Genomic DNA, 24,030 nt, shown 5'->3' with positions numbered 1-24,030 from the left:
ATATTTCAACGGATTACTAGCAAAATGCATGCATCTAACAAAGAAAATTAGAGGCCAGGTATAATGGGAAACTGAATGGTAAGTGTTGTTCTGATTACAAAGCTAAGAGCCTAAATTCTTCTAGACTCTAAAGTCATTCAATTATGTTTCCATTCACACATTAAGTTTGTGTTAATATATCTATCATCCAAAGTATAAGTGAGGTAGAGTACAAGCAAGAAACAGTACGCTAAAGAGGACCTTTTTCTAACAAAACAAAGTCTCAAAGTAGGCTACAACACTCACTAAACATGTAAGAAAAAAAGGAAAAAGAAAGCCATAAATCACTTTAAACACGAAATCTTAATATGTCAAATGTGTCGTGACTCATTCACATCTGATTAGAAATTAGTTTGTAGTTAACAAAGCTTTCCATACGATGTTTTGCATATTTCAACTGATACATTAATATATTCAATAGATGTCAATATTATTAGTAAAATTGCCAACTTTGCACTGCCCCCTATGTCCCAAATATTGTTTCCCCTTGAATGTCTCACCTGATTCACCTAAAATATAATTGCCATTTTCAAATATAATTTCATATCATCTCAAAGACCTCTTGCAGCTACCTGAGGCCACCCCCCTCATTTTGAGGCATCAATTAGGCTAGATTATATCTGAACCATTCACCTTCAATTACCACAGGTTGAATTAGCAGGGGATACTGTTAATGCTTATGAATAAATTGTGCCTTTAGGTAGCCTATGGAAGATTGATTTTAGAATGTATTCCCTTGTAGCCTATTGTGTCTGTTAACTTCAGTAAAAAATCTGTAGTTTCACACCAGAATAACGTGCAAGAACTTTCTCCCCAAACCACTCTGAGAAATTGTGACAAATGTGTGCTACAAGCTTACTCAGTAATCTTCATGATCACTACTCATGTCCTGTAAGACAAGTGAACAAAAAAAAAAACAGTAACATCCTTTCTGAATGTTTATAGTAGTGCTATTCGTATACCTTCAAGTTAATTCGGAATTATTTTACTGAAATCTAATTTAAATGATCTATAACATATTAGTCACAAAACGAAAATAATTTAAAGACCACTACAATTCTATACATCTGTCTGGATTACAAGACTGGGACGCTTTAAATGGAATTCCTTTTACGTCACACCTTAGCGACACATCGTTCAGCAAAATATGGCGTCCTACTGTATGACAGTTTCTCGGCTCCGGGTAAGAATCATATTTTACCATATAATCTAAACAGAAACGCGCGGTCAGTTGTGTGAATGACAAGGATATTTGACCATTTCGTAGCAGCTGTCATTCTTTCGTCGGAAAATCTCAAACACAAAACGTTGCTTGACATCTTTCAGACTAACTACGCACTTTCCCAGGTCACTGTGTCCCCGGTGGATATTGTTGCTAGCGACGTCTAACGCGACAACGTTGCAGTTCATCAGAACAAACCGCGCATCAGGATTATATCCAATAGGCAACTTGGTTCGTTTTTAACGTGGAATTGTATTTTTCCCCGTTGTGTTTTTTTTTCTTCAGCTTTAAATACATTCAAGCGTTTGTAGCTTGTGTTTTGTTGAACGGGTTTGATAGTAAGACACCCAGCTGTTTGGAAGGTGATCACGACGTTATCTCGGGCTAAATGATAAGTGTGCAGTTAACACTAGTGATAGAATGTGTACAGTGATTGTGAACAAAAAGAGAGTCCACTTGATTTCTACCTAGATTTCAGTCTTGTTTATGAGACGGACGATACCATGTCTTAATTGTCATAGTGGTCGTAAATCATGGGATGTCTATGAACTCTTTTGTTTTACTCCGGGATCCCAGTGAAATTCTCATCAAATGCACTGTTTTTTGTTTCTTTTTGTTCTATCCAAGTCTCTGGTGGCACTTGATACTTTATAGACTGCCAGCATGATCCTCCTGGCAGTTGTAGATTAATTCTTTTCGGGCAAATGTTTGCTATGTTAGTTTTGTTATATTTATAGTGAATACTCCCTTTGAGAATGGTTTGCTGTATAGCTGGGCACATTAGGTAAGATGATCTCCCCTTACATCCAAGGCAAAGGCACTGCACTAACACTGGCTGTGAAGGAGCAATTAGAGATTCTAAGTCATTGTGCAGTGTAGCCTAATAGTCGTGTGCTCTGCTCAGGGTTTCAACAAACCTTTAGTGCTGAATGCTCTTGATGAATTGGTAGGCTACCTGACCTGTCATCCACAGAAAGCACTCTGGAGTCTTATTGCATAACATTACATTAACCTGTTGTGCTCTAGCAGCAAGTGATGAGTCGCTCTCTCTCTTTCTCTAAGCTTGTGCTAGGAGATGGGGCCAGGCGACTGCATGTCACAGCAGCTCTCAACGCCAAGGCAAAGGTGTCCATGAGCCGCTTCGAACCTGGCTCCAGCATCAACTATGAGGCCCTGAACACAAATATCAATATTGTGCGCAAGAGGTCAGTCCTAAGTCCTAATTCTTAAGAGCTCACACAACACTATCCAAATGGATATCGGGGTCATTCCCAGTCTCAGATTTCGTTCAAACACTGGATCATGAAAAGGTCTCAAAACCAAGGCCTGTAATGTAGTTCTGTTCAAATCCTGTCTTCATATTTTTTAAGCCCTATAGTATTTTTTCTGAATTTAGGACTGTATATAAAATCAATGGGTAGGCCTATGCAGTACAAACTATTCATGATCGCTGAACTTCATATTGAGAACATGGTTTCTTTAGTCTGGTTGGCACCAGACCGCTTCTCAAATCTCAATTGTGATTGAGAGTGGGTCTGGAAAGGCTTCATTGACTTACGACTTCCAGGGGGGTAACCAGCAGTGAAATTAAACTTATTGGTGCATAAAACTCTTTTAAATTTGTCCATATCTGTTTAACCCTGTTGCCATCTCAGCGCAGCCATAGACCTCTGAAGTTCACCTACAAAAAAGCTACCATCTTTGCCCATATAAGGAGATCCGGTATCTTGAGACTTTTCCTATGGGAAATTAACATGGGGATTTGGAATTATCGCACCTGTTAAACTCTTGCGGGGACGACAAAATCAGAAATGCAAACGTTTTGCTTTACACACTTTTGTCCTCTGCCTTCGAGTGGATATTGTGATCTCTGGTACGTGAAAGCGGCACACTTTGATTTTTGCTACCCCAGAGCTAACTTGCTAACTAACTTAATGGCAAGTTGCATCGCAAGTTAGCTCTGGGGTAGCAAAAATAAAAATGTGCCGGACAAAAGTGTGTTTAGAAAAACGACTTTTTCGTGCAAATACAGGATCTCAAATACAGGATCTCAAAGATGGCAGCTTTATTGTAGGCGAACTTCAGAGGTCTATTGGTGTTGTTGAATGCACTGCTCTATCTGTCATCATATAAAGCCCGCCCTATGCCGGATAAGTGATTATGATTGGATCCTGGGTTTGTGGTGATTTGGAAATGGGCGTCAATGGTAACTTTTCCAGACAGAGCTGCATAGCAAATTCAGATTTGCTAACAGGTTCGTCTGGGTTCACTCAGACAATGCCTGTCTTCCATGCAACAAAGTTTGATCAGGCTGTGAATCAAGGGTGAAACATTGGAATTTAAGAAACATATTTTACAGCTGTTAACAGTTTTTGGACCTAAACATTATGTGGACAAACTTTGAGTAAAAACTGAGACCGTGCGGCAACCAGTTTCCTGGATTCTGTCTGATTAGACACAGACCAGTCAGCCAACTGCAATTGAAATATGTTGTTGTAGGCGCATGTCAATTCTATCATTCCACCGTAATTCTTGGAATTGGCTAATTGTTTTCAAATGAAAGACACACAATGTGTGTTGTGCAATAGCCCAGGTTTAAAATGTATGCGGTCAGTAAGTTTTACAAGTTGATGGATTCCATTTTGTTAAGAGATTCCAAGAGAACTGGCAAAATGTGTTATGTATAGATCCACGTGATTATAGACTGTATTAATGAAAGTCATCTACTTTAAATGTTTTCCACTTAAACTTGAATTATCATGTAGCCTACATGTGTAACAATGGTGGAATTTTGAGGTCTTCAAATCTTGAGGAACCATTTTGGCTACTTGGCTCTAATTAGTTTGCTGCATTGACAAACCAAATATGAATTGGTTACATGATCAATGTGTTACTCTTTGTCATTACTTAGTCATTATACCAAGTAAAGGAGCTTACACGACCTGGTTTGGAGGACAATACACAACATTTTTTAGAATTTGGCAGTGGAAATGTAATTTCAGCAGGTGTTAAATTCTGGTGACTGACTTCCGGGTCCACTGGCGTAAGATTCCATCTTGTAGACTTGCACCACTTTTGTCCTTTACAGGCTTAACCGTCCCCTTACCCTTTCGGAGAAGATTGTGTATGGGCACTTGGATAACCCCCATGAGCAGGATATTGAAAGGGGGCGCACATACCTGCGCCTGCGGCCGGACCGGGTGGCCATGCAGGACGCCACAGCGCAGATGGCCATGCTGCAGTTCATCAGCAGCGGCCTGCCCAAGGTGGCCGTCCCTTCCACCATCCACTGCGACCATCTGATCGAGGCCCAGATTGGTGGAGCTGAGGACCTGCAGAGAGCCAAGGTGATGGGGGTGGAGGGCAGGTAGGGGGTGGAGCTGGGAGGCTAGAATGGAGGATGCTGTACAGTAATTTCCTGTGCATTAAACATATTGTGTATACACCACATGACTGTGTTTTACGCAAATAATAATAATTAAACATGACCTCATTGAGTCACAAAAAAACAACTACATTTCATGTGGTTATCATGTCCATTTATGGCACGTTTAAAACCACTCAGCTGTAGGTTGCACCCACAAGGTGCTTAATAGCCCAATGAAGCAGAGCTTTTTATTCAAAAAGAAGAAGAATCCATATCCTACTTCAAATATAGGGGCGTAGCCTATTTGTGTTTACCACTAAAATTGTGTCTATGTCCATGGCAATGACGCACGAATAAAGTATATCAAAATAAAGGTCCAATATTAGATCTGATAAGGTAGCATTTGAAATGGGCATATACCTGTATATTGTATATATATATTTTTTGTCAAGCTCTGCAACCCACCAAGAACGGTTCCACTTTTGTGTCCCAACTCACCAGTTAAGAAACACTGCCTTAGAGTAGCAGAGAAGGCTGGAAGAAATGTGAAAAGAAAAAGTCATGTCAAGTCATGTCTATTTATAGAGCGCATTTAAAACAACAGTTGTTGAACCAATGTCCTGTACAAGCCATATACCGTATCAAAATAAACGTTTGGAAAGCAAAGGATAAAATTGGGAGGGATAAAAGGTCAAGCCGGTGTGTGGGCAAATGTTTTGGCAGAGCGCGGGAGAGTGCAGAGTGTTTAGCTGGATTAACACTTAACTGGATCCTGTGTTGAGTAACATGGATTAGAGGGATTCAGCGGCCTTGTGTGATACAGAAAAGCAACCAGAATGTAACCTAAAGTTTGTGTTCTTTTCCGCCCTGCCCTTCCATGCCCCAGGAAATGAACCATGAGGTGTACAACTTCCTGGCAACAGCTGGAGCCAAATATGGAGTGGGTTTCTGGAAACCAGGGTCTGGAATCATTCACCAGGTGTGGTTTGTTATTGTACTGCATAAGGATACATTTACTTTATTATTTTCTTCTTGAAGCACCTCTCCTTGTAATTATTAAAGAATAGTCTTAAGTCATATGTTTTGCTAAGATTTAGGAAATTGCTTCTTGGCAGATGTATGCCATGCTCCATTATCGGTGCTATTTTTAACTAATGTGCACCATTTTTGGTTCTTATGAACCTTGGCACTGCTCATAAAGCTTCAATTATGATGTGTTTGTGTGAATGATTCCAGATCATTCTGGAAAACTACGCCTACCCAGGGGTCATGTTGATCGGCACAGACTCCCACACGCCAAATGGCGGGGGCCTGGGTTCCGTCTGCATTGGAGTTGGTGGAGCTGACGCTGTTGATGTCATGGCGGGCATCCCCTGGGAGCTCAAATGTCCTAAAGTGAGTTTCACTGCGTGTTTCCAGCCATAACTCACTTAATAGGCACTTTCAGTGGCCTTGCTGTGGTATACTGTAAACACTGGTGCCTGGAATTGCACCTTACTGGCTGCAACCCATATTCCCCTTTCTCTCTTTCTCTCTCTCTCTCTCTCTCTCTCTCTCTCTCTCTCTCTCTCTCTCTCTCTCTCTCTTTTTTTTTTTTTTTTTCTCTTTCTTTCTTTCTTTCTCTCTCTCTCTCTCTCTCTCTCTCTCTCAGGTGATTGGTGTGAAGTTGACGGGTGCGCTCTCTGGCTGGACCTCTCCCAAGGACGTCATCCTGAAGGTGGCAGGCATCCTGACAGTTAAAGGAGGCACTGGAGCCATCGTGGAATACCATGGCCCTGGTGTGGACTCCATCTCCTGCACTGGTGAGGCCAAACTAATGAGCTCTTAAGATAAAATAACAGATTTGACAAATAATTGTACTTAATTATTTTAACAAACATTGATCACTCTAGGGAGGTTATCTGAGGGCCTCTTAACACATTTGTAAAAGTAGACTTTTTACCTTTGGACACCATGGACACCAATTCTTCCAACTAGTGTCTGAAATACAAGTAACTAACAAGTCACTAACATAGATTATGAAGTCGAATAGGCTAGAAGAATTAAGGTCAAAAATCCTGTTTTATTCCTGTAGACCTACAGTCCCAACCTTAGTGCATCACTAAGCCAGCATGCTCAGCATGAAATGCAGCTGCATACATAGATAAGATTGTCAGATACAAATTATTTTGCTTTCATTGGTGTTTGGTGAAGTAGTTAATTGTTGCTCTGATACCATTGTTTATTGTTGGGCCAGTATCTGCTTATTTAGTCTCTGCATGATAATTACTTAGACATGGAGTGGAGTTCACTCACAAACAAACATTCCACCTGGAATATTAAGTACTACTCTGAATGTGCATGGTCAGAGTTTTAGTACAAACCTATATGGAGTAGGACTTTAAACTTCTGCAAACTCGACTCATCTAATGTGCCTTTTTGGTCATCACAGTGTTCAGTGTGTGAGGGCAACCAGACGAGGAACGACTCAAGCATTGCAGCTGTAGTTTATGTAGTTGGTACTCCTTTCTAACCATAATTTACACGCATGTTTACTGTCGTTCCCTTGGAACCCGCCCCACCTGGATGTTCTGTATGCAGGTATGGCCACCATCTGCAACATGGGAGCTGAGATCGGAGCCACAACCTCCATCTTCCCCTACAACCACCGCATGAAGACCTACCTGGACAAGACAGGCCGTGCAGGTGAGTGTGTGCCCTTGCATAGTGGTGGATGATGGTTGTCTGGGAGAGTGGCCCTCCTCTGCTTTTTTGTTTTTTTTAACTCGTATTATTTCTGTGCCTCTCCTGTCTGTCTCACAGAGATTGCTGAGCTTGCTGATGAGTATAAGGAATGCCTCGTCCCAGACCCCGGCTGCCAGTACGACCAGCTGATTGAGATCAACCTCAGCGAAGTATGTTAGAAAACAAATCATGTGTTATGTCGTTGAAGAAATATTATGGTCCGAATATGAATCTATCAGTTTTTATTTGCATGGCTACTGTATAGGAATAACAGTGTGCGTACTGCTCTACTCCGTAAGGGCCCACTCTAAGCTTCATGTTTCTAACAGTCTTTTAAATCCCTTCCTGCAGCTGCAGCCGCACATCAACGGCCCCTTCACTCCTGACCTGGCCCACCCCGTGTCTGACATCGGAGCTGTAGCTGAGAAGAGTGGCTGGCCCCTGGAAGTTAAAGTAGGTCAGTATTGACCACCATGCTGGAGGACATCTGACCAATGACTTATTTAGGTTCAACACTTGCATGAAGGACTTCATTCTTCATTCAGCTAATGGCTGAATAAGTTAGATAAGAATAAGAGTAGTAGAATAAGAACAGTGATAGTATAAGTAATAGAATATAAGCATAGTTCTTCATTTTCTGCATCCCACATTTGTTTGTGTCAGGTCTGATTGGCAGCTGCACTAACTCCAGTTATGAGGACATGGGTCGCGCTGCATCACTGGCCAAGCAAGCCCTAGACCGTGGGCTCAAGTGCAAGGCCCAGTTCACGGTGACCCCCGGCTCTGAGCAGATCCGCGCCACCATTGAAAGAGACGGATACGTAAGACAGTCCCATCAGCTATAGTTTGGTCAGATGCTGTGTACTATGCTATATGGCATCAGAGATTTGAGCGTAATGTCACTTCTTCACCTCTTAGTCCTCTCTGTGTCCCTGGCTCCTTTCCTCTCCTCCTGATGCAGGCCCAGATCCTGAGGGATGTTGGAGGTGTGGTGCTCGCCAATGCCTGTGGGCCCTGCATTGGACAATGGGACAGGTGATGGCCTTTTTTTCTGGCTGCATGAAAGCTATTTTTCTCTTGCTCTTTCTCTTTCCCTTGGCTTTCGTTTAAAAGCCTTTCAAATTCATACTCTTTTGTATCTGAAGCTTCTTTAGCCATTGAGTGCATATATTTTCTGTAACACTTCTGTTTTTCCTAAATCTCCCAACAGGCAGGATGTGAAGAAGGGAGAGAAGAACACCATCGTCACCTCCTTCAACAGGAACTTCACGGCCAGGAATGACGCCAATCCAGCCACCCATGCTTTCGTGACTTCCCCCGAGGTACGAGTCACAATGATGACCTAAGTGTGAATTAAAAAAGTGCAGTGTTCTGTCATGAAATGCCCTCATTGAATGCCTTTTTAGCAAATGTTTTTTATAAAATAATGTTTAGCAGACTCTCCATACAGTGACTATACCATCTGTTAAACTTTTCTCTTTTCTTTTCTTTCCTTTTTTTTTAATTTTTAATTTTTTTTTTTTTAAATTTGGATTTGTGGACCATCCTTGTAAAATGAACATGAATCATTAATCAGATCACTGTAGAACCCCTGTCAGTAAAATAAGCAGCATGGTGTCCTTCAGGTCCTACAGTATGGCTTGCTGTCACCTCATGACATTTGAAAGCCTGCAGTCTATGCTTGGTATTTCGCAGGCTTCCCCAGCAGGAGGTCACAGTGCCTCTGGTGTTTTTTTGTGTAGAACATGTCATATGATGTTCAATACATTGGTGACCGATGAAACCCACCAGCCATTTTGGATCAAAATCCTCTGTCTGTGTGTGGTCTCTCTGGGCTTCCTTAATTGTGACCTTAATTGTGACTGAATTGTCCATTCCTTTTATTTTCTCTCATCCATCAGATTGTCACAGCGCTGGCCATTGCCGGCACGCTGAACTTCAACCCCGAGAAGGACTTCCTCACCGCTCCCAATGGTGAGAAGTTCAAGCTGGTCCCCCCCACTGGTGACGAGCTGCCCTCCCGTGACTTTGACCCGGGCCAGGACACCTACCAGCACCCCCCATCTGATGGCAGTGGTGTCTCGGTGGACGTCAACCCAGCCAGCAACCGCCTGCAGCTACTGGAGCCCTTCGACAAGTGGAGTGGAAAGGACCTGGAGAACATGGCCATCCTCATCAAGGTACGGGCCTGGAAGATGAGGGAGATGGGAGGGGAGATAAAAAAGAAAATAAATAAAACAATTGTGTGACAATTCCTCAGGTGTGTAATGGATTTCATTAATTTGTGTGCATCATCAGGGAAGATCTCCAAGGCATGTCTAGCATAACCCACGCTGTATTCTTGTCAAGAGCAATTGGAAGACATTATTAGATGATACACTTTAGGGGACCTTTTAAATCTTAGCTCTTCTAGAAGTGGGTTCTCAAGGGGTTAGGAGTTCCACAAACATGGAAGTTGGCCTGTATAGTCTGTCTTCTCAGTAATACAAAATAAATGTGTTAAAAACTCTAAAGCTTTTGTAAATGACCGTATCTGTCTGATATCTTCTCAAACCTTCCATCCTCTGTCTACTCTCACTCCTGCCCACCTCAGGTGAAGGGCAAGTGCACAACTGACCACATCAGTGCTGCCGGCCCTTGGCTCAAGTTCCGCGGCCACCTGGACAACATCTCCAACAACATGCTGATTGGTGCCGTTAACAGCGAAAATGATGCCGTCAATAAGATCAAGAACGTCCTGACTGGAGAGTACGGAGGCGTCCCTGACGTGGCCCGCCATTACAAGGTGAGGAGAGGGGGAGACACAGGAGACATCCTTTCACCCTTGATCAAGAAATGCGGAATGGAATATTGGAATTGTCTTGTAATGTCTGCATTACCTTTACAAACTGCACACTTATTGTCTCTGATACCATATTTCTATTACTATCATATGTCTAGTGTGTACAGTGCCTTTCCCACTGCGTCACTCTTCCTCTCCCTCCCCCAGGCCAATGGGTTGTCGTGGGTGGTGGTGGGCGATGAGAACTACGGAGAGGGATCCAGCAGGGAGCATGCAGCCCTGGAGCCACGCCACCTGGGGGGCAGGGCCATCATTGTCAAGAGCTTCGCCAGGATCCACGGTACATACATGTGTGTGGGTGGAGGGGGGGGGGGGAGAAGACCGATGACAGTTTCTGGATGGAGAGTTTGGCTCAAACTTGCAGGTGGACAGAAAGGTCATAAAGAAACATGATACTCTGTTTTTGCCAGTGGCTTAAGCTGGGTGCTTTGCATCATCTGGTGTTCTGGTGTTCTGAACGGGCCTGTATTAAAAGAAAGTATGGCGGGTATGGTTTGAAATGTTGTTGTGACAAACTGTATAACTGCCAGCATGCACTTGATTCACACTGCTGAGTGATTTGGAACGACAGTTTTGCTTATGTTCCACTCTCTGGTCAACTCGACTCTTTCCTGTTCCTTCTCCATCTGAACAGAGACCAATCTGAAAAAACAGGGGCTGCTGCCTCTCACCTTCAATGACCCGGCTGACTATGACAAGATCCGCCCCGACGACAAGATCTCCATCAAAGGACTCGCGACCTTTGCCCCCGGGAAGGTGAGGACCGCACAGTGCATGAGTTCAACCACACGTGGTTTGAATTGAGTACAGCACAGATAACAATAATGCATGTGCTTTCAGACTTCACTCAGCCTCATTCACATAGCGTTCACCTTTTGAGTATGGCAGCCGCATGAAATATGAGTATGAACAAACTCCAGTTGTCCGTGTCTCTCATCTCCTCCCTTGTTGGCCTGTAGCCCCTCACGGCAGTAATCACCCACGGCGATGGCAGCCAGGACACCATCCAGCTGAACCACTCCTTCAATGAGACGCAGATCGGGTGGTTCCAGTCTGGGAGTGCCCTGAACAGGATGAAGGATCTGCAGCACTAAGGAGGAGGAGAAGAAGGAGAGGCCTCAAGGACGAGAGGCAGGGCTAGTCAAGACTGAAGGGGGGTGGGGGGTGGGGGGTTAAAGCATGCACTCCAAAAGAAAAGATTAAAGTAATTTGTCTCCTTTCCCCAGACACCCCCACACATCCACTCGTAACTGCCGCCAACTGATCATTGCACCCACAACTACACATGCATACATGCTCACAGAGACCCCCCCCCCCCCCCCCCCCCCCCCCCCTCAGGTCGCTGTATGAATTGAACGCGCACATCCCTAAGCCCCACCACCCCCCCCCCCCCCCCTCCAGACACACACACACTTGCACACTCAGGCATGTGGTCACTTCAAAATGTAGAATCTCATGTCCATTATCAGGGAGACCTAAAGGACACACACACGTTCAGGAAGGCTAGATTTGGTCCTTATCCATGTTACTGCAGATGACTTAGCTTTGTATGGTCAACCTTGGCCATTTGTTACTGTTGTTACTGATACTGTATGCATAGTAATGAGTGCTCTCTGCACACTAATAACGTAAGTATTGTTACACACACTTTCTGTATAGTAACACTGGTTATATTTTGTTATGTCTGATAGCTCTATACCATGTACTCCATGTTACTGTTGTGGGGAGTAGAGGAGCAGACTAGCAAACTAGTCAGTCCTCTGATGGAGATGGCTTGCTTGCTTGCTCGCTTATGTGTTGACTGGGTCTGATTTGTTGAGAATGTCCCCTCCAGGAAGCGGTTGTTCTGTAAAGCTAGACTTACTTACTGTAGCAGGGTAAGCCCTCATTATATGCAGTAGGTAGAAGGGTGCCGAAACCACCTGTGGTTGGTTAACAGGGTAGAGGTGCAGCTTTCCTGTCCTGCTACTCGTGTGTGTGTGTGTGTGTGTGTGTCTGTGTGTGTGTCTGACTCATTGGTCATTTCTTTCTTTAATCCCTGAGGACATCTGCCTGATCGTCCTTTAAGCCGGCCTCCTCTTTGTGCTGACCTCCCTGCTGAGTCATTCCCTGCCTGGGGTGACATCTTGTCGGTCTTCGTTGTGAAAAATTAAACGCACAATCTACAGTGTGCAGCGCACCTGTGTGTAGCGCATATTCTTGCAGCACGCAGATGCTCTGTCACTTTCGTACCACTAGCGCTTCACTCCTTAATAGCTGAGCATAGTGTTTAGATGTTATTATGATGATATTTAAATCTTTAAAATAATCAGAGGAGGAGGTTTGAGAAACCGTTATTCCCTGTTGTTGTTTCACATAATTATGCCAGAAATCCATTTTAGGGGATGGGTTGTATAGTTCTAAAAAATTCACAGTGACCGCATATTAAAGCTGAGATTATTATGTATGAATGTGATTTGAAAGGTTTAGGGGGCCTTTGCCAGTTACTGTTTCCTGTATTTTAAACTTGATTGTGACTTGTGGTCTCACCCACTAGATCTATGATAGGTGTACTGTAATGAACCATGCAATTGAACGACCCCTTGCTATTGTTAGGTTCCATTTCATTTGTCAGCACCTTTAGATTAATATTATGCCTTTTGATGAAATCGCTATTCCAGTTGTAGACTATTCCATGATAAATGTGATTTTATGTGATTGTGTGTAGGACCTGTAAGTGACAATGGCTCCCTATCTTGGCACATGTAACTGATATTAATATAGCCGCACATTGCGTACCTAAGTGTGTATTTACATATGATATGTAAAGGAGAATGAATAACCAGAAAACTGTACACATTCCTCCTGTGTGTGTCGGTCCCAGGTTACAGACTCTAGCATGAGAATGTCGGTCAGAAGGGGAAGTCGTGGTGATTGAGACCTATTTAGGGCATCCATTAGGACTTGCTTGAAATGCTTCCAGAAATCAAGGCAAATTGATGGATAAACAAACCTGTGAAGGATGAGAAATATCATGTGTTCATTGAGTGTAAATTAACAGCATTTCACGCAAATTTTGATCATCGTTGTAAGGGGTGAGAATTTCTAAACCTTTGCTGCAATTGCCAAAGATGCCTCAATGTGGTATTGTACAGAATATATGTGTGAAACCCAGATATGTCAGATGGATTGAGAGACTGTTGTCAGGGTCTTTGATGTGTTTTTATTTTGTAAGTGAAATACCACCAGGCATGCACTGTGTAACCACTTTATAGCAGACTAAATTTTAACACAGTATTTCCAGAAGAATCTTTTGACAAACTATATTCAGTATTGACATGACATGGTCCCCTCAAACAATCACCCCATGCACAGAATTTATCATAAATTTATCATAAAGTCTCTGCTTACACTGTGATTTAATGTAAAGCAATGTGGTAACGGTTACATGTGGTTCCAATGTGTTGCTTTTCAGGTGCTCCTCTTGGAGTAGGGCTGTCTTCTGTGAAGCTCTCCCAACACTGACTGAATCAGTTCTGTCTCTTCAGCAGATTCTGAGGTTGATTGTGTTACAGTTAGGAATGCAAATGCTTAGTTCCATTTCCAGCAAGGTGCAATGAAAGAGATGTCAGAGAATTCCTTTATAATGGTAAATAAACTATTTATCAGACTATTGTGGTTTGTTTTATTTATTTTATTCTGACATTTTTGGTGTTAAGTGAATGAGTAGTTGAGAATAAAGCAAGTGCTAAAATACTCCTGCTTTCAATTTCTGAAGAAAAAAAAAGTTAAATGTTGTGTACGTAGTACTCCACCCCGACGTGGTTATGGGGGATGTGTACCACATTTGAGGGATGGAAATTATGCTACTTGTACTTTATAGATATCATATTCAGGGAAATAACAATTGCGGTAAAAAAGGCCTACATTGAAGCCAATGTATATATTTATTATTTATATTAATATATGATATACATATTACGACCCCCTCTCTCTCCTCAAAGTAGCTGCAGCCCTTTAGGACTTGTGATTCGTGCTTCTCAGTTGTTTTGCTTTTACGACTTGCCGTGTGTTGATGCACACTGTCGTGACACACGGCACGTGTGGCAATTTACCGTCAATGGATACATAAATTGAGCCACACGTTTGGCGTGAGAGCACTTAAAAATGTTACACAATTAAGGGTAATGGAACGTAAAAATGGATGAAAAGCGCCTTCCTTGTACTGAGTGACTCATGTATAACTGCTGAACAGTTTCGACAAGGTAGTTAACATTTGCATTAGGCCTACTTTAAACATGATAGCTGGCTAGCAACTTAGCTAGATAACGGTAGTTAACGTCAAGGAAATATTTCAACGTTACTTTCCCCATGTGTTGCTACATTGACATCATGCCCACTTTAGCTAGGTTACTATTATTTGTCATTCGAAGTCATCTGTTACAATGTAATGTTGTCGCTTGTCGCTATGTTTAGCAGGATGTTTGTTTTGGTTGAGATGGTCGATACTGTGAGGATTCCTCCATGGAACTTTCAGAGGCAGCTCAATGAAGCTGTTACAGAGGAACTCAATAAAAAATTGGCGAACAAGGTAAGAGATGTCCTTACCTTAGTAAGTACATTGGCCCATGTTTGTCACTGTAATTTCACAAAGGAAAATAAATAATTGACAGACAGCTTCGTTTTAGAATTTTAGCATTGCAAAATGATTGTCAGATGTGTAGGCCAGATTTTATATGTCAAATCTTAACGTTATGTTAACTGTTAAGATGTGTCGGTGTTAATGTTTCCAGGTGGTTTACAATGTTGGACTGTGCATCTGTCTTTATGACATAATAAAGTTGGAGGACTCCTACATATTCCCTGGTGACGGTGCCTCTCACACAAAAGGTACCTTCAAAGATCCTTGATTACTAGCTTTAACCCTCTCTGGTAATTTTCTTACACTATTCCCCTTTCGCAGGGGTGGCTAACAGTCTGGCATGAAGCTGTTTCTGTAGAATTGCAGTCATAATTGGACCTTTATGAGCTGTTCATACCTTTCCTTTTCCTCAGTCCATTTCAGGTATGTGGTGTTCCACCCATTCTTGGATGAGATACTTGTGGGCAAAATTAAATACTGCAGCCAGGAGGGGGTACACGGTGAGAAATGATGGTGACCAGATGAATAAAACATTTGCTTCTATGTTTGCTTTTGTCTTTTAACCATCCTAAATAGCATGTAAGGTAAAGTGAAACCTTTATGATGCCAGTGTCTTAGGTTGCATGATGGTCAGTGTCATTGTCTGCCCCACTTCTAGAGGAAAATCATTTTGGGCCCTAATTTGATCAATGGGTAAGAAAGTGCAAAGTCTTAATTCTAACTAAAGCTAATTTAGCAACTATCAGTTTGCGAATTAACAATGATACCCCCATAAGCCACACGGGACCTATAGGCTAGTTCATGCACGTGAACTTTGCTTGTTGATAGACTTTGCGCTTTGCCTGCCTTTTGAAAATAGGGCCTTAAGTGTCACTTTGTGCTCTGTAGCTGCCAAAATATGAAGGGTTAGTGTCCGTAACAGGACATCTGGTTATTTGTTAGTTGTGGAAGTCTCTCTCTGCCTACCTATTATTTGAGTGCTAGTTTGTTGTAAATGTAAATATAAATCAGGTTTCTTGGCCAAGTATACTGGCGTATACAAGGAATTTGGTCTCTGCATTTATCCCATCTGTGAATTAGTGAGCACACAGTGAACACACAGTGAGGTGAAGCACACACTAACCCAGAGCAGTGAGCTGCCTTGCTACAGCGGCGCTCGGGGAGCAGTGAGGGGTTAGGTGCCTTGCTGAAGGGCACTTCAGCCATTCCTACTGGTCGGGGATCGAACTGGCAACCCTTCGGTTACAAGCCCGAAGCCCTAACCAGTAGGCCACGACTTGCTGCTGTTGACACTGACTGCTTCATTTTACTGCTGTGCATGACTGAGTATTTTACCTGGTCTTTTTTTGGGTTTCTAGTCAGTCTTGGATTTTTTGATGACATAGTCATTCCTCCAGAGTCTTTACAACAGCCTGCTAAATTGTATCCTTCTCTTTGATGGCAAAATTCTTGGAAATGTAAAGTATTTGCTGTAGATGACATTGAGTTAATGTTGTCTGAATGTTTGTCTTTTTTTGCTGGATGGTGCTGGTGGTGCAGAATCTGCTTGTGTATATAGCAGGTGTGTGTGTGCGTGCGCGCGCGCAAGTATACACTGACCACATTGAGATATGTACCTTAACTGCAACACAAGTGATGAGGCAGAGCAGGTATGGCTGTGGGAGTATGAGACAGACGAGGGAGCCCACGACCTCTACATGGACCAGGGCGAGGAGATCCGCTTCCGGGTTTCAGATGAGCTCTTCCTGGACACCTCGCCCACGGGGCCGAGTAAGGCCTCAGAGACGCCAGCAGCACCAGGGGTACCAGAGACTGAGCAGAAGAAAGAGGCTCCATACACACTCATAGTAAGATACATTTTATGAAGGGCTACTTGGATGGTCTTTGTTTCCTGTGTATGTTTGGCTGGGTGTATTGAAAAACTTTGGTTATGTTATCACAGTTGTGTAAAATTGATTATTTTTAATATGTCTTACCCCACCCCCTAAATGTCCTTGTTTTGAATGTATCGCTTCACTGTCACATCTTTAATTATTGTACTTCCTTCCACTATTGTGTGTGTGTGTGTGTTTGTTGTTTTTATATGTGTTATGTAAATGGATGCCTTGATTTCCTTGGGGATTAATAAATACAGGGTTCCCACACGTCATGGAATTTCTGGAATATCATGGAATTTTGAGTCTATTCCAGACATGGAAAGTCAGGGAATATCAGGGAATTTTGTTGTAGCATTAACTTCCCTAAACACATTAATACAAATGTATTTACACACAGAATTGGTGTATATCTGGTTATTAGCTTTACTGCATGTTTGAGTGGTGATGGTTAGCCCAACTTTGTTTCTTCAATACCCATTTATTCATATTCCGCTCTAAAAAAAATCAAAGATTATTGAACGCTATGCGGCTGCTCATAAATCTTCTCATTATAGGTCATGGAAATCCAGATTTTTTTTGTCAGGGAAAGTCAGGCAAAAGTCATGGAATTTTACACTTGACTTAGAGTGGGAACCCTGTAAATACTTGTCTGTCTGTCTAATTCATAGCTATAATACTTGTATAACAACCTTAACTGCCTTTTAGTTGTCTTTTCATGTACAAATAATTCCATTTTTACAGCTTGTCCCTCTCTGTTTCAGGGCTCTATAAGTGAACCAGGCTTGGGTCTTCTGTCGTGGTGGAACAACTAGTTAATGGAGGGTTGATGCCACACAAAAGGACAAGTTGCCATCCCTAGCCATTGAATGAACCTTCTGCCCTCTTCAGCTCTCTTCAGCTATAAGTATGAATCACCCAAAATCTGCTACTGTTGTAATTATGGTCGTTACACAGTTGAAGGATTGGCTCTAGATGGTCGTAGTATATGGTCGTATTATGTTTTGTAATGAAAGCAAAGCACTGTTTCTTTAGGCTGCACACAGTTACTCTTAATCCATTATCAGACTCCATCAATTCCTCTTTGGAAACATACTTGTTGCAGAAACTTACTAGAGTTTTGTTTGAAAAATCTATTTATTTATATCTGAAAATTTGAAAAGGGCCAATGAGAACCAAGTGTTTCAGATTCATTCCTGTCTGAATAATTGTAATCTCGAGAATGTTAACAGTATGTCTCTCCAGCACATGGTAGTGATGAATTTGACATGTTGTGTGGATGAACTTTGTATTTGCATAATGTGTCTCGAATTTAATAAATATTGGAATGCATGTGTATGGTGCGGTCTTGTTTTTGTGTGCTTCTGGTACATTTAAAAACACTAACATCACATGGCCATGACTGTTGGATCATTTAAAGGGCATGTAGTCACGCATCCGCTCTATTCCTGTTTCTAAGCAAGCGCACATTGTTTAAATAACGTCACCTCCATAGTGTCCCATTCCCGGTATGCCTTGAGCTGTCATATCGCGGGCTTCTCTCTTCACGCCCACGAACTCACGCCCTTGTCTTCACTACCAACGGTGGAATCCCAGCCAGCTGCGCAAGCAGCCATTCCCGGGGAGCTGGGTATTCCACTGATACACGCGCCGTTACGTGATTTATTTATTTATTTGTAGGCTAGTTATATAATAGCGAGTGACAAGACGTATGCATTTTCGACCTCAACTGTCAAACGAACTTCATTTTTTATGGTAAGTAGCCTTTTCAAATTGTAGTCTCCAATGTTTGTCCTTGATGACTAGTGATGCGCGGGACTCTTGTTGATGGTGTGCCTTTCTGTTGTAGGATAGCAACAATGAGGAATAGGTCCGCATATGTGACTCTCCTCTGTGAGTTAATGAGTCGTCTTGAATTATTTTAGTGACTTAACTACGAGCCTAGCCATTTTGCTTCCTTGCCCACTCCCTTTTGTCTCATCACCCTTAAGAATTTTCTGGAATCTGAGTGCATGATTTCATCACCAGTTTTGAACGGGGCACGGGGTTCATTGCGGATGCTCGTAAGCTACTTTCATCTTCAGACTTATAATCGCAAGTTGTTGTAATACACTCTTTTAATAAGATTATAATAATTGGGCACATTTTTAGCGTGTGTAATTTTGTCTGTAGGTTTATCACCCTGGCAAACCAAGCTGTTGTGAACTTCCCTGTCGCATCACTGGCATGATAACAAAAGCACCAGACCGTTGCATATTTTATATTATTTCGTCACTGCTATTGTTGTGGTATAGGCTAGATGTTTTGTTGGTTTTTGCCATTTCAATAACGTGCAAACGTTACAGTCGGTTAATTACAGTCAAGGGCTGGTCGATGTCGTGCTGGATAGCTCGATGACGTAAGAAGCACAACACTAGCGTGATCGTGATGCCAGCATCACTGACGAGGGCGCGGATGAACGTGCAGAGCAGCAGTGAGTGGCCTTTAGAGTAGGCTAACCTTGATCTTGTATGGGTCCAGGATAAGAAATGGTATCTTGGATGGCACAGTGTATCTCTCGATGCCCTGGAAGCACACAGTGCTCTTACAGCCTGCGCCTCATAGCAAACACATTGTCTCAATTTGTACCAGCGAGTCTTGATGCACAATAGTGCTTTTGTGTGCGAAGGTGTCCAGTGGGGCCTCACATGGCTACACTGTTTCTCTGTTTACCAATCCCTCTGCTTTTAGGGACAAATCCACTGTGCTACAGTAGGCTACATACAGATATTTGGCATTTTGCGTTGTAGTAGAAATAGGCTAGAGAATAGAGAATTATGTTTTTTGGTGCTATCAACTTTTACATTAGAAGAATGGCATATTCTCTTGTTTCTCCGTAATTGTATCAGTTGATTTCTACTGAAATATCAAACTTATTATTTATTTTTTTTTTTACATTTTCTGCAAATAATATGTAAGTTGTGGTGAAAAACCATAGACTGAAAAGCTAAAGCGTTCTAAGTAAAACTCTTCTCTGCTGTCTCTCCCTTTTAGAAAGTCCAGGGGCTTTGAATCTTTCACATTTTGTGCACCAGTCAGACACACACTACATCAGTAAGCTTTAAAATACAAACAAAGTAGGTAAAAAACAACAGAATTAGGATCACATCTAAGAACTAAGTATCACATCTAGCCAGGACGTAACTCCAATCCACCAGCACAGCCTGTAGGCCTTCTACCAAAGCCCCACCACCAGCTCCTGTTCTACCATTCCACAAGGCGAGAGGAAGAATATTGTTGCTGTTATGGCGGATCCAAGCCTGTCCTCTCCCACGGACCCATCACTGCGGTCACCCCGCAACACACCCTTCTCCCTGTCCTTCCCCGTCCTGCGGGAAGGAAGCCGCGTGTGGGAGAGGGCACCGCCAGTTCCAGGGGAGCTGCCAAGCCCGTTGCCCACCAAGCGCACCCGCACCTACTCGGCGTAAGGACTCTCCTGACTTTTGAGTCTCTGTTTAGGGCTAGACCATATGGTCAGTCCATATGCTTTCGTTTCCTGTGGCTTGATTAACTTCCTGGTGCTCAATGTTTCTGTGTCTGTACTTTGCTTTCCGCTTACCAGCACGGTGCGGGCCACCTCAGGACCAGTCTTTAAGGGTGTGTGCAAAAACTTCTCCAGGTCACAGGGGCATGGCTACATCCGTCCTTCCCACGGTGGGGAAGACATATTTGTCCACATCTCCGAGTAAGTTGCTTTGTTGCAGAGGCAGCCTATGCTGGCCCTGCTGAAAGCATTGATGGTTATCTTCCTTAAAGCACATGTACTGTAAGTCTTGAGTGCTGACATGAAGTGACACTGTAACCCTTTGCTGAAGAAATTAAGACGTTGTGTTTTGTCTTTGTAATGGCTTGCTCAGTGCAGCCACTCTGATTTGATTTTGGGGCTGATGCTCCTCTTTATCCCTGATAAGATATCTTTTTTTATTTATGGAATGTACAAACCGAATTTCGAAAAAGTTGGGACGCTTTGTAAAACGTAAAGACAACATATCAACTGTTGAAAGAGAGAATGTTATTGTTTTTAATATATACATACATACACACATACACACATACATACATACATACATACATACATACATACATACATACATACATACATACATACATACGCAGAATAAAAGAGAGAATGTTATTGTTTTTAATATATATATATATATATATATATATATATATATATATATATATATACACATACATACATACAGACATTTCCTCTTCAATTGAATTTGGTGCATGTGGGTCGTTGGCGAAACTGTCTGCGGCCCCCATGCACTGAATTCAAGCCACAGTATCACTCTGAAGACAGCATGGTGGTGCACAATTCATGTTATGGGGATGTTTCTCATACTGTGGTGTTGGACCTATTTATCGCACACCAGAGATCATGGATCAGTTTCAATACATCAAAACATTTGAAGAGGTCATGTTGTCTTATGCTGAAGAGGAAATGCCTTTTAAATGGGTGTTTCAACAAGACAATGACCCAAAACACACCAGTAAGCGAGCAAAGGCTTGCTTCCAGACTTACAAGATACCAACACAGATGTGAAGCAATTCTCAGAAATAATGGTAATGCAACTAGATATTAGTGCAGTGATTCAAAGTAAAGCAAAATCTTGAGATTTTTCAGTTTATACAGTAAATGTTTGTGAGTTTGTAAAAAAAAAATGCAAACACTGCTATTTTTTTGAATAGCCAACAAACTTGATCAATTTTGGTCATGTTTTGATTTTTAAATTGAATGTGCAATGTTCCCAATGCATTAATATTATGGAATTAACAGCTATTCTAAGGATTTTGCGCTAATTCAATTTTTTTAAACGCACTGCTATTATTCTGCACATAACTGTATATGTGTTTATTTTGAATTTAATGCCAGCAACATGTCTCAAAGTTGGAACAGGAGCATTTTTACCACTGTGTTGCTTCACTTCTTCGTCTTACAACATTCTGTAAATGTGAACTGAGGAGACCGGTTGCTAGATTTTTGAGAATGAAATGTGGTCCAATTCCTGCCCCATATAGGATTTCAGCATTCAGAATTGATTGTGCCATGCCAGATGTGCAAAATGACAGAGCAGTCCATGATTTCCAAAAAATAATTGCTTTTTGATTGGTCTAACAGGACCCATTTCCACTTTACATCAGTCCATTTTCCACTTTACATCAGTCTAAATGAACTCCGGCTCAGATAAGACGGTAGCATTTCTGTATCATGTCTAAATATAAAATGTCTTCTTTGTAAAGTAGAGTTTACACTAGCATTTGTGAATTGAGAATTAAATTGTGCTTCTAGACAATGGTTATCAGAAGTTTTCCTGAGCCCACATAACAATTTTCTTTACAGAAAAAGGTCTGGTTTTAACACAGTGCCATCTGGGGTCCAAAAGACATCCAATATTTTTTTTCAGCCCTGTCCCTTGTTTTAAAGGTTTCTCTGGATTCACTAAATGTTTTAATGATATTATACTGTAGATGATGAAATCCTCAAATCCTTCATAATTTGATAAGTAACATTATTCCAATATCATTTTCCCACACAGGTTTACATAGAGTGATGAATACCTCCACATCTTTACTTCTGATAGACTCATTCTCTCTGACATGCTTTTTACCCCCATTCATGGTTCCAGTTCACATAATTAGTTGTGTAATGTTCCTCCTTTTGTTTCTCATTACCAAACTTTTCCAGCTTTTTGCTGCTCCCGTCCTAACTTTTTTGAGACATGTTGCTGACATCAAATTCAAAATGTGCTTATATTTTCCATGAAATAGTCACATTTCTCTCCTTCAACAATTGTTGTGTTGTGTTTGAACTATTCTCAATTAAATATAGGGTTGACATGATTTGTAAATAATATAATTCTTTTTTATAGCATTTTTTTTTAACATTCTAAAATGTCACTCTTTGTTTTGTGTCTCATAGCATCGAAGGGGAGTATGTGCCGGTGGAGGGGGACGAGGTCACCTACAAGGTCTGCCCCGTTCCACCCAAAAACCTCAAGGTCCAGGCCGTGGATGTGGTCATCACGCACCTGAACCCAGGAACGAAGCATGAGACCTGGTCAGGCCAGATAATCAGCTCCTAGGCTCTGGTCCTGGTCCTCTGAACACAGCGGGAAGGGTGGGGAGGGTTGGGGTGGGTTGAAGCAGAGCGGGGGTGGGGTGGCTGGTAAAGGAAGAAGAGGGGAGCTCAGCTTAGATGGAGTTACTGTGAAAGGTAGATGGAAGTGAGAAATGGGACACTGAAGGTTGCTGGATAAGCATCTTGAAGGGAAATTCCAAGTTGACAGAAGAATTGGAAACCAAAGTTGTGTTGGTTGTTGTGTCAGGGCGTGGGAATGTAAGGCAAGACACAGGGGATGCTCGATACAATGAGAGACTCCCACTCAAGTAAATTGGTCCCTCTATGATGGTAACACAAGCAATGATTATTGTTCTTCTGAGTACAGTCAGCACCTGGCTTGTTACTTTGGCCTTTATTTATTTAGATATTTATTTTCTAATTTATTACTCTTATTTTGTTTGTGTTTGGTTGCTAGGATAAGGGATTTTCAAAATAAAATGATACGCTGGATTGGGATTCATAGTCAAAGAAGACATTTATGACTTGAATACAATTTACTGCCAAACTTACCACAACACCCTTACTGAAACAATTGGGGCTATTCAGGGCAAATAATCAGCTTCTATGTAGATACCTATCAGAACTTTGTCAAAGTAGCCGTAGCCATATCAAAATAATTGTGTGAGTAAAAGAACACTTTAAATTGTAGTTACTATAGTTAGTTATTTTCTACAAAACAATAATTTTCCAACTCAGAATACGCAAAATCATATATATTAAGGATTAGAGGTATTTTGAAATAACTGTTAAGACATCCAAACCTTCATCATGTAATTGGTTGTGGATTAATTGCATGTTTCCACCTTATTTCTTTTTATTTTTCGATTCAGAGGTCTATGCATCTTTTCTATGCTTGAGTTTGTCAGTATTTGACTTTATTTCATGTAATGTTTGTGGTACTATATGTACTTTCATATTTAAATATTGAGTTGGTACATTTCTGAGCACTTTTCTTTCCGGTCAGATCACTGTGACTGGTGTTAGAAGTAATTTTAATGTGAATTTGAGAGTTATTAAACAATTTATGATTAAAATATGTAGTTGTGCTGGCCTCTCTTTTTATATTGTAATATCATTTATTATTCTGAATAACTTTCCTGAATAGTGCTGGTCCTTAATGTATTACCCTAACATTAATATAACACGGTAGTCTGACTGACAGTGTATCTGGA

The 24,030-nt window shown here is 41.7% G+C and overlaps 3 protein-coding genes across 7 annotated transcripts; all 3 read left to right on the top strand.

The window, feature by feature from the left end:
* The first annotated feature begins 1,137 nt into the window (after positions 1-1,137).
* On the top strand, positions 1,138-13,844 carry LOC121706308 (aconitate hydratase, mitochondrial-like). Its single transcript, XM_042087938.1, has 17 exons — positions 1,138-1,222; positions 2,324-2,466; positions 4,350-4,608; positions 5,515-5,607; positions 5,865-6,023; positions 6,280-6,430; positions 7,209-7,313; positions 7,431-7,522; positions 7,704-7,809; positions 8,016-8,173; positions 8,314-8,387; positions 8,563-8,674; positions 9,254-9,532; positions 9,946-10,137; positions 10,342-10,474; positions 10,829-10,950; positions 11,154-13,844. The coding sequence occupies exons 1-17, from the start codon at positions 1,187-1,189 to the stop codon at positions 11,286-11,288; spliced, it is 2,349 nt and encodes a 782-aa protein (XP_041943872.1). The 5' UTR covers positions 1,138-1,186; the 3' UTR covers positions 11,289-13,844.
* A 424-nt stretch (positions 13,845-14,268) lies between these two features.
* polr3h (polymerase (RNA) III (DNA directed) polypeptide H) lies at positions 14,269-18,020 on the top strand. Of its 2 annotated transcripts, none has more exons than XM_042087983.1 (7): positions 14,269-14,438; positions 14,653-14,764; positions 14,967-15,063; positions 15,229-15,315; positions 16,174-16,237; positions 16,449-16,662; positions 17,454-18,020. In XM_042087983.1, the coding sequence occupies exons 2-7, from the start codon at positions 14,654-14,656 to the stop codon at positions 17,502-17,504; spliced, it is 624 nt and encodes a 207-aa protein (XP_041943917.1). In that variant the 5' UTR covers positions 14,269-14,438; position 14,653; the 3' UTR covers positions 17,505-18,020. The 2 variants fall into 2 exon arrangements, with proteins under 2 accessions (XP_041943917.1, XP_041943916.1); XM_042087982.1 differs by having other exon boundaries at positions 14,270-14,438; positions 14,650-14,764.
* On the top strand, positions 18,019-23,894 carry csdc2b (cold shock domain containing C2, RNA binding b). 4 transcript variants are annotated; one of them, XM_042087989.1, is made up of 5 exons: positions 18,019-18,444; positions 19,049-19,162; positions 19,723-20,152; positions 20,291-20,413; positions 22,658-23,894. In XM_042087989.1, the coding sequence occupies exons 3-5, from the start codon at positions 19,974-19,976 to the stop codon at positions 22,818-22,820; spliced, it is 465 nt and encodes a 154-aa protein (XP_041943923.1). In that variant the 5' UTR covers positions 18,019-18,444; positions 19,049-19,162; positions 19,723-19,973; the 3' UTR covers positions 22,821-23,894. The 4 variants fall into 4 exon arrangements, with proteins under 4 accessions (XP_041943923.1, XP_041943920.1, XP_041943924.1 ...); XM_042087986.1 differs by lacking the exon at positions 19,049-19,162; XM_042087990.1 differs by lacking the exons at positions 18,019-18,444; positions 19,049-19,162 and adding an exon at positions 19,169-19,646 and having other exon boundaries at positions 19,682-20,152.
* The last annotated feature ends 136 nt before the right edge of the window (positions 23,895-24,030 follow it).

The sequence above is a fragment of the Alosa sapidissima genome, chromosome 3 (genome assembly GCF_018492685.1).
Source record: "Alosa sapidissima isolate fAloSap1 chromosome 3, fAloSap1.pri, whole genome shotgun sequence".
Classification (NCBI taxonomy): Eukaryota; Metazoa; Chordata; class Actinopteri; order Clupeiformes; family Clupeidae; genus Alosa; species Alosa sapidissima.
This window is presented reverse-complemented; position numbering and strand designations above follow the sequence as displayed.